Source organism: Etheostoma spectabile, chromosome 24, assembly GCF_008692095.1.
Source record: "Etheostoma spectabile isolate EspeVRDwgs_2016 chromosome 24, UIUC_Espe_1.0, whole genome shotgun sequence".
NCBI classification, from domain to species: domain Eukaryota; kingdom Metazoa; phylum Chordata; class Actinopteri; order Perciformes; family Percidae; genus Etheostoma; species Etheostoma spectabile.
The window spans coordinates 7,107,757-7,118,322 of NC_045756.1; the positions used below are offsets into that span (position 1 = coordinate 7,107,757).

The 10,566-nt window shown below is 39.8% G+C and overlaps 2 protein-coding genes across 3 annotated transcripts in view; one reads left to right on the top strand and one right to left on the bottom strand.

The window, feature by feature from the left end:
* Positions 1 to 10,566, bottom strand: part of LOC116674034 (gastrula zinc finger protein XlCGF57.1) — a 138,681-nt gene that overhangs the window by 4,069 nt on the left and 124,046 nt on the right. Inside the window, exon 1 of one of the 2 annotated variants that reach the window (XM_032506525.1) lies at positions 7,226 to 7,382. The exons of the other annotated variant lie outside the window; for it this stretch is intronic. Coding sequence (XP_032362416.1) covers positions 7,226 to 7,289 — 64 coding nt within the window. The 5' untranslated portion in view covers positions 7,290 to 7,382. Of the gene's footprint in view, positions 1 to 7,225; positions 7,383 to 10,566 lie in introns of those variants that run through there. 2 annotated transcript variants of the gene reach the window in all.
* Positions 8,532 to 10,566, top strand: part of LOC116674029 (zinc finger protein 2) — a 10,822-nt gene continuing 8,787 nt past the window's right edge. Inside the window, exons 1-2 of the mRNA XM_032506517.1 lie at positions 8,532 to 8,711; positions 8,861 to 8,932. Of these exons, the coding sequence (XP_032362408.1) occupies positions 8,893 to 8,932 (40 nt within the window). The 5' untranslated portion in view covers positions 8,532 to 8,711; positions 8,861 to 8,892. The remainder of the gene's footprint in view (positions 8,712 to 8,860; positions 8,933 to 10,566) is intronic.

Consider the following 10,566-nt stretch of genomic DNA (forward strand, 5'->3'; position numbering starts at 1 on the left):
GTGGATTTTTAACATGAATTATAACCTTATGACAAAAAATGAATCACATTTCCATTTTTAATTGTGTGCTAGACATATATGTTATCTCAGCTGTTGGAAATTGAGTTAAAGACAATATTTGTTAGATTATGAAGTAAAATTTTATTTCAGAATGGTTTTTTAAAACCCCAAATAAGTCACGGGTCAGTCTGACCCGAGTGATACGAGAGGGGCCCGACAGTGAAGACCCTAACCCTAACACAAGGGTTAAAAAAAATAAAAATAAACCAAAAGTGACAAATACACAAAAACGTTAACAATTTGCACTTTATAGCTCACAGTCCAACGGTTGATAAGTAAAACAATAAGTAAATAATTTTACAGGTTTAGCATTGATCTGTGGTGGTGGGTGACGCAGGATGTGACGGGGGTGTGATGGATGGGTTCAGTAATAAACTAGTCCAACAAAGGTTTATTAAAAACAGTATTTATTGAAAACAATGACTTATACATGAAAAGATCATTTAAGAAGAACTACATAACTATTTAACCAGGTAAGTCGATTGAGAACAAATTCTCATTTGCAACAAAGACCTGGAAGGGTACAGTACAGTCCAACCCCAGTCTGTCTGCTGGCCACTGGAGCGGTAAGGGTTAGGGGCCTTGCTCAAGGGCACCTCCGTCATGGTAATGTTCACTACCCAGATCTTTATCCACTCAGATTTTACACTCAGACAACCTCCCGGTCACAAGCTTGCATCTTTAACCTTTAGGCCACCACTGCCTGTGACTAGAGGATATACAGACAGGTGAAGTGTACCTTATGATGTGCTTTGTCAATTAAATTGGTCTTTCATAAACGTTATCGTTCAGCAGATAAAATACCAGATGGCCTTGAGCCCAGATTGTATATGCTTTAACTTAACCTTAAAACCGTAGCCTATTATGATCCATACAGAAAGCTACATGTAAAAATCATATAAATCTCAACACTGTGCACACATCTCCTCCTCCTCTCTTGATAACTCATATTACACTAAGGCTATCCAAAGTTAATTTCTGTTCATTTTGTTTGTTAAAGATCATTGTTCATTTTTTGAAAGCGTTGGGATCCTAATAAACACTTTACATGTGTCCTGGTGCACTCAACATCTCACGTGAACAGACACCTGTCATTCAAAAGACTCTGGATGGTCGTATAAAACTTTAACAGCCAACTTGATAGGGCCGGGTCTTATTTGGGCTTGAGTCTATAATTAAAGTTAACCGGTATGGAGAAAAAGGCCCAATCCCAAAGTGAGCCCTGAGGAGTAAAGACTCATTAACTTAATTGATCTCAGGTGCTGTGTGTGTGTGTGTGTGTGCGTGTGCGTGTGCGTGTGCGTGTGCGTGTGCGTGTGCGTGTGGCCACATGGGCTCAGAAAGTTCTGAATGGGATTGGGACAGCACTTCCCGAGATCACGTTACCATGCCAACGTTTAATAACAAATATGTTCCTGACACCTGCCGGTTTGGGTGTTTTCATTTTAAGGTTGTTGCCAAGGCCGTGTGGACAAACTAAAAATACTATCTAATAAATGTCACATTATCAATAAAATATAGTTTTACTGGTACATTTACATTTCCTTTGAAACAAGTAACCAATAGACACCCTGTGCCAGTGTGCACTAGTGCCTAAGTACTGTGTAAACGTACTAAGATAAACACAAAATGAATACACATTCACGACTCAGTTATCATATGCAGCTTAAGATGATTTCCTTTTTGAGCAATTGCTAATTTTAGTCTTTTTTTTAACTGATCTCACTTGTAATCTTTGTTAAATCAAGTGGTAATGTGTTCCAATTTGACATCGCCCTATACATTACAGCTTCTTTATGGCATTAGTTTTAGGTAAAGGTAGTGTGAAGCATCCTTTATAGGCATGTGTGTGTGTTAACTGTGAGTATGAGTGTGTAGTTTCCCTAGAGACACCGATTTTTCTAATATATTGGACCAGGCTATATCAAGGTTTTTTTTCTGCATAGAGAAAGTTGGGGTGCCTCCCAATGATGTTTTAGCCAGCGCCAAAGGAAAATCAAATGTCTGATTTCTTCTACCGTCATCCATAACAGCCTGGCGTACATCTCTTCAACTCGGCTCCTCAATCAGTTCCAAGGACATGTGGGTCTATTTGAGCAATGTACTCATAGTGTAGGGCCCTTTACAACCTAAGGGATCCTTAGGTGCATGTGGGGCGTCCAGGTGATGCACAGATACATGGCACTGGTATTGTCTGGTGCTTTTCTGCAACATTTGTCTTCCAGGTCAGTACAGTTGTTGCAAATGCACCACCACGGCTGTCCTGGACCCGGAGTCTCTAGATTTGGACCTTCTGGTGTCTTTCTCATTGTTCACACATCGAATGGAACCACAGGTAGATGGATATGGACAGCCTCTACAATGTTGTCCCTCTCCTCTGGGGTCACTGCATCTCTTTCAGCCTGTGTATGCACAACAACAAGGAATATGAAGGGTGTTCGGCAGAGGAAAAATAATAACCGATACATTCTCAAATACAAGAATAGACCATATGGACGAATGAATATATTGAGTAGTATTATACTAAGCAATCGGCCAACTACACTAAAAAGTGACTGAATCAAGCTTCAATCTGTTGATCCACTTCAGACAGACCTGCATGCATCTAGTGTAGAAAGCTTGATCAAATAAAAATCACCTACCCTTATCTCAGCCAGGTGATTCTCTTAGATTTCCCTGTCTTTCTTCTTCTTGATCAAACGTGTCTTTCCTTTGTCTTCTTCCTCTGCCATGTTCTCCTCCTCTACCAATCCTGTCTCTATTGCTTCTACTTGAGCCACTTTCACCCCTTTGCCTTAGCCTTCTTGGTCCGGACAAAAGGGCCACTTTCATCATAATCAGGATCATTGCACAGCCCAACTCAAAACTCTGCAAATGTAATTAAAAAAAATGGGGGTGGACGGTTGGTGTCAGTGGCATGAGGTGTCTTAGAGTTTGTCTTGTTTGCAACAAATCGATTCTCGACTCACCCTGTTTGCGATTTCAATTTTACACGACTTTGATTTTTAAAATTAAAAAAATGTATATATGTTAAATGTTTGTTGATAGGACAGCTTTCAGTTCAGTTCTTCCCCCTCAGCCAATGACAAAGCGTCTTTTAGTCACGTGTTTCACTCGTCGAGCGAGCGCCGTAGTTCCATAGCTGGGCCTGAAGTTAACTTTTTTGACCACCTGCCACAGTCATGTTTTACCAGCCATTTTTTGGGCTCATAAAAGGTGAAAAACAGGAACTGCTGTGTCTCTAGGATCCTATCCTGTCCTGTCCTATTCATGGTAGCCTACTTGTGGACATTGCGCCATCATTACGTACTGTAAAGGGGGGGAGGGGGGCATAATTTCCTATCCTGGGCTAGGACACACTCACACGGTTTGATAAAGTTCTTATTGGACTTTAACTTATTATTGCAGCCACTATAATGTAGCTGTCCTCAATTTAGGTCATCCTGTACATCTCATCTGTTTTTTTCCTGCGTCCACCGTGTGTGAGTCAGTCGGGGGGGGGCGACGGAGCAGAAGCCCCGCCCGCTGCAGCTTGCAATAAAACTTATACAGCGGGTGAATTAAGTATTGAACATGTCACCATTTTTCTCAGTAATTATATTTCCAAAAGGTGCCATTGACATGAAATTTTCACCAGATGTTGGTAACAACCCAAGTAATCCATACATGCAAAGACACCAAAACAAATAAGTTCAGAAATGAAGTTATGTGTGATAATGTGAAATAACACAGGGGGAAAGTATTGAACACATGAAGAAAGGGAGGTGCAAAAAAGGCAAGGAAAGCCAGGACAACAGCTAAAAACTATCAGTAATTAAAAAGCAATCCAGCCCCCTATCAGTGCAAATTAATATCAGCTGGTTCTGTCCCAACTGATGGCCCGCAAAAAGGTCTCACTGCCCCAGTTTCTGGCAGATGCAGGACAAATAAAAAATACTCACGCGAAAAAATGAATGCAACACTGCTTTAGAACCCCTAGCAGGGTCAAAACGTTGCCTTTCATAAAAGCAGTATTGCGGACGTTACATTTTAATAAAATAAAAGTTTTCCCACCATAAACTGGTGCATAGAAGTATATCTTTTTTTTAGCATAGAAGTGTATCAGAATGCAGGAAATGAAGTGTTTGACGCTCAATATACAGTGGCTTTAGAAAGTTTACACACCCATGATGAAGTTGATTAAAAAGGAGGAATAAAAAACATCTTTGGGAAATTGATCTTAATGCCTTAATTCAAAACATTTAAGGAAAATCCAACCTTTTAAAAAAGGACTCCAATTTTCTTTGTCAATGAATAACGTATTGTAAATAAATTAATGTTCTTCCTTAAAATACAGAGGGCATAAGTATACACCCCCCTATGTTAAAATACAGGGGGCATAAGTATACACACCCCTATTTTAAAATACAGAGGGCATAAGTACACACCCCCTATGTTAAATTCCAATAGAGCCAGGCAGATGATTATTAGAGGCCAGTTATTTCATGGATCAGGATACTATACATCCTGATAAAGTTCCCTTGGCCTTTGGAATTAAAATACCCCCCCCCCAACACACACATCATCACATACCCTTCACCATACATAGAGATAGGCATGGTGCTCTTTCAGTTAACTTAATAGCTGGTTTGATTTGCATCGAGAGATGATCTTATGGAAAGTTCCCCATGTCTAGCTCTAGGTATGGTAAAAGGTTATGTGAGGATTCGGGGGGGGGGGGCTATTTTAATTCCAAAGTCCAAGGGAACTTTATCCGGATGTATATTATCCTGATCCATTAAATAACTGGCCTTTAAAGCCCATGTTGCAGGTTTAATTTTCCAACGAATTCGCACTTATTGATTGTTGGTAATAAAAAATTCAAACAGTTATCCACTGTATATGATATTGGTTTGCTTTTCTCCCACAATGCATTGCATGACGTCACGCAAGGGAGACGATAGGCCAGCGGCTGTAGAGAGACCATTGAGAGTACGAGAGATAGAAGACAAACAGTGAAAGAAAGAGTGTTAGCCACAGATTATAGATAATCTACATATACATAGATAGCCTATATATATATATATATATTATATATATATATATATATATATTATATAATATATATTATAAGCTAGACATATAGACAGTATGATAGATCTATTTAGAGAGAGAGAGAGAGAGATAGACAGCTAAGCTGCATACCGGTATATGAGCGAGTAGCTAGCTGTAGGTTAGCTAGTCGGTAGGAAGGTCGGTACAATTGTTCCGTGTTAGGCGGCAGATTTTTCAAAGACGGACGTAACCAAGAACTCAAAGATCTGAAAGTGAAACACGGCTTAGACGGGGGATGTTGTTTGGCTTTTCACAAGTTTATAGCTAGCTAACGCTACGCCGCCGGATGTTAGCACAACAGCGTTAGCCTAGCCTGCTAGGTAAATATTACGACTGCCTTTGGTGTTGCCTATGTATGCGTCCATGTTGTCAACATCATACATGTGGCATTAGTGCGCCTTTTGTACCATAATTGTATTGAATGGAATAGTAAGCATCGCTCCTACGAGATGGGTGGGTTTTTGTTACGTTACACACAAAGCTAACTGGCTATAGTTAGCCTGTACGGATGCTAGCGGATAAAGCTAACGTCGCGTAGCTAGCCAGCAACTACGGCAGTAGAGTTTCGGTAAGCTAACCACGACGGCGTTGTCGCCCACAATCAACCTGCAGTGGTGTTTGAAACGGACACACGCATATCGTTTCTTTCCCCGGAGATCCTGGACATTATTTACATTTATGACGTTAAAGATAAATGAAGAGTAGCCTGAGTGTGCGCGGCATGAGCTATCCGACCGTATGCTACTCGCCTACAGCACCCGCTCTCCACCGCAGCTTCGCCGCCACACACACAAACACCGGCCAAAACAGCGACAGTTTTCACCAGGAGGAAGAGGTAAACACTTAGAAATAACACTCGGGGATGCCTTCTATTCCTATATCTAGATAAATGTACCAGTACTTATCCGAACTAACGACATGATCCCTGTCACTAGATTGAGAGAAAACGTTGACGTTCACTCGCTGCTATTCACTGACAGTAAAAAGTAAAGTCATCGTATGCACTGCTGCGTTGCTAAATAAAGGAGATAAATGAAGGAGACTTCCCCACAATCTTGACAATTCCTCATTTGCCCTCTCACGTCTGTCAGGTTCTTAATTATTTTGCTGCTGGCCTTTCCTCCTCTTCCTCATCCCAGTCAGTCTCCGTGGTTCTAGTGCCAGGCTGAGAATTTGCTCCCTCGAGTGACGTCATCGCCGAATTGACTCCATAAACCCGCGAATACTAAAAATGACCAAAACTAACTTTTAAAACTATTTGGAGACATTTTTAAAAATGATATACATATCTTGAGTGCTTTTTGTACCCAATAATCAACAGTGGTGTTTAACTTGCAACATGGGCTTTAAAGATAAAAATGTGCCTGCCTCTATGGGAATTAACATAGGGGTGTGTATACTTATGCCCCCTGTATTTTAAGGAAGAACAATTATTTACAATAAATTATTAATTCACAAAGAATATTGCCATTCTTAAAAGGTTGGATTTTCCTAATTTTTTTTTAAGGTATTTAGATCAGTTCCAAAAAATTTTTTTAGCATGGGTGTGTGAACTTTCTCAAGCCACTGTAACCCTGGGGTAGGTATGGTACAGTATACAATACATTAGACCTGACTAACAAGTTTTGGTGCAGGTTGAGCTACATGTTCAAGCTACGTGTTGGACTGCTCATGCATGATATACATATAATGCGCTGTGGAGACCTGGCATTGTATGGTCTTTGTTGTAGAATAAAGTATCAGCGTGGAAGGGATGCTGCGTCCAGTTGTCTGTGGAGTCTCTGAGCTAATCCGCTAACTCGGGGCTGCAGCTAGCTAACTGCTAACGTTAGCTCTCTCCAGCTACACCCCTCACGTTACACACACTGACTGGAAACCATTCACAGCTAATTCTCGTATTGCTTCTATCACTCACCAAGCTACAGACAGATACACAAAAACGGTAAAGACTCGTAATGAACCCTCTTGGAGATAAGACACGTTAGCTTGAGGAGCTAGCTAGCTCCGGCTGTGGATTGTTTAGCTAACGTTAGCGCAGCATCGTTAGCGGAGCGGTAGAAAGAACACAAACCTTCTCCTCGCAGCTTCGTTTTCGGGTTTAAAGCCTCCTCGGGCGGTTTCCGGTCTCGGTCCATATCTGAACAAAGTAACCGTTCGGGTTTTACGCGAACTAGCCAACTCTCTCCGCTGTCTGCTCCGGTGTTTAGCTCGGTATAATCTAAACGGATGTAGGCTTCCTCTACTGATTTAATGGCGGATCCCAAGGTGCATACCGCCACCCACTGTACCGAAGCGTGTAACACCAGGGCTTAGACTTATTGAAATATTTTTGTTCCATAGATTTAAAGACAATTTATGTATTATAATCCTTGTCACCTAGCATGCATGTATTTGTGGTGGAAGGCCCGGATTTGAACCCAGAACCTCTTCGCTGTGAGGAAGAAGGGCCAAGAACTGAACCACCACGCAACCTTGATTCTACCCCCTCTCTCAATTTAATGTCCCCATTAAATTCAGAAACTTTTTTTTGTTGCTTATTCATCTGGCCTTGTTAACCCTCCTGTTGTCCTCGGGTCAAATTTGACCCCTTTAAAAATGTCCTATATCTGAAATACGATCACTTTCATTCCTCTGATCTTAACTATTAGTCAAAATAATTAATCATTTCAGCTTTTATAACTGAAATATTCGGTATAATTCTATATAAATGAGGGTTATTGACCATGAATTCAAAAAAGTAGTAAAACTAGTGGTAAGGTGGTGTTGGTAAAAACTAAAAAGAAGTCTGAAAAGGGACAAAAATGTCAAATTTTTGTCCGTTTCTAAAAACCATAGACCGTTAATATTAAATAATAATAATCCTACAGTCTATGGCAGGGATCTTCAACAGGGGGTCCGGGACCCTTAGGGGGTCCTCAGAGTATATGAAAGGGGACCTCCAAATTATTGTTAATCTTTTAAAGTTTTTTCAAAAATTAAAAAGTCTTAACATGAATCAAACTAAATATTTGAAAATACAACTCCCCACTGCTGATAGGTTTACTGGCATATAGGCAAGGTAGTCCCTCAGTTACAGTTGATCCTAAGGATTTACCGTTCCCCATGTATGTCAAACACTAAAACATGATTTATAAAAGCATGCCTATATTTATTAGGCTATTTTAATGGCTTAGTTTTCTATGCAAAAAAGGTATGTGTAAAGGCTCTAGGCTAACCTCAATGTTATTGTAAGCCCAGTTTAATGTGCAGCTTCATTTAATACAATGTACAGTATGTAGTAGGGGGTCCCTGCTTCGTCTCTTTTTCAGTTAAGGGGTCCTTGGCTTAAAAAACGTTGAAGACCCCTGGTCTATGGTAAAAACGGGTTTCTTTTATTCTGAAGGGCAGATAAGTGTAGCGGAAGTTGTGTTTGTGTTTCCGGGTCCGAGAAAATGTTGCGACCTCGGTCCCGTTGTTTGCATTTTACTGCGTGATGAGGACGGCGGAGTAAAACGCGAGGAAAGAAACGCCACCAACTACTAGATTTGGTTTTAAAACGTGAAACAAAGCTTCAACAAGTAGGCATGTTTTCTTTATCCGACCGGAAACCCGTTAACTGCGGTTTTTGCACGGAGTCCGCGCGCTAAGCTAACGTTAGCCGCAGCTAGCTCCTGCTCCTGTTTGGCATTTCTTTACGTTTTATGTTCCGTATTTTCCCAAATTACAGGTCGGGAAGAACTTGAGGAGAGGCACTTGGACATGAACTCAGAGGGGAATCTGTCAGCGGGCCAGCGGAGAGGTGGGAGACGTTTAAAATGTGTCATATTCTTCTGTACTCTGTGTGGAAAAGAGCCATTGCTTTATGAACAGGCTCGGGTTACAACAACATGGTTTACGTAAGTAAGGGCTTTACGTAAAACGTCAAAGCAGTTACGCAGCTTAAACAGAATACACACACAGAAAAGGACAAACAGACTTAAGGACTCCTTTGTCCCCTATGCCATCAGACTCTACAAATAGGGGACAGAGGACAGTACTGGAAGGAAGAGGAGTGGTAGCCACTCTTTCACAGTGCAATTAAGTAAGTAGTAATCTATTCACATACATACCTGGACACTCTTAACCCTCATGTTGGGTCAAATTGACCCGTTTTCCTACATCAGTGTTCTTTTTAATTACCCACAATAACATGATTGATTTCAACACAACGCTCTTTCTAGTACAAATCTCTACTTTCATTCATTTTGGGGCGTCTTATTCAATTTTATAGCATTTGAATTAACAAATTGAAGTGGTTTTGAAATAGTATTGAGTAAAAGTCCAGTCTGTGATTGTCCATCAACATCCATTCCTTTCATTTTAGTCAAAATAATTTCTGCTTTTCTAACTCAAACATTAGGTATAATTTCCTATACATGAGGTGTATTGACCACAAATTCCAAAAATATCCATAAAACTAAAGTTAATAAGGTGGTGTTTAAAAAGTTAAAAACATTGATAAAAAGCATCAACAAAAGTGTTGATTTTCAATTTCGACAGGAAGACAACACGAGGGTTAACTGATAATTTATGGTAAAGGACTTTTTATAGTTAAAGGTTTTATTGTTATTTTTATACTGTTTTTCTCTCTATACTCTATTTTTTTTTTTATACCTTTTTTGTAAGCTTCTGAAAACTACCGCTGGAAATTTCAATTCCCTTTTGAGAGTCATCCCAAATGGATTAACCCATTGATCTGCAACTTTGTGTTTTTCTGGGTTGAAATTTCATAATTTTGTAATTTTTCTACACTTTTCTCAATGTTTTTGTCAATTTTATTCCTATTCTTTTAATTCTGTTTTATTCAATTTTTTTTGTGTCTTTTTCTAGTGTTTTTGATGTTTTTATTTGTCACTTTTTCCTATTTTTTTGGGTCAAATTATTTTCTGCATTTTTGTAGTTTTTTTCCCCCAACATTTGTCACTTTTTTCAACGTTCTTCTGTCATAGTCCTGATATAAAAAGTTTTTGTAAACGGGTCCAATTTGACCTGAGGACAAAAGGAGGGTTAATAAAGAAATCCAAGAATGGTAGTTAGTGTAAGACATGGCCAATTCAAAGAAAGGCAGCATTAAACAGAAGTCTTCAGCCTTAAATTGAAATGAACTGAGAGTTGCAGTTTTCTGGGAGTTTGTCATGAAAACTGAACGCTGCTGCTCCCCATTTTAGTTCTGACTATGGGTGGTTCACAATGTAGCAACAGATCTGAAAAAAACATGTGCACGGATTCATAACAGTCCGTGAGCAAAGTAGGAAAGATATTCACAGATTCAAACTTCTGGGCTCAATTACTCTATAGAAATTATATTTAATCACAAATCAATCAATCAATTAATCAACATTTATTTATATAGCACCTTACAGCACCAACAGGTGTCCAAAGTGCTTTACATCA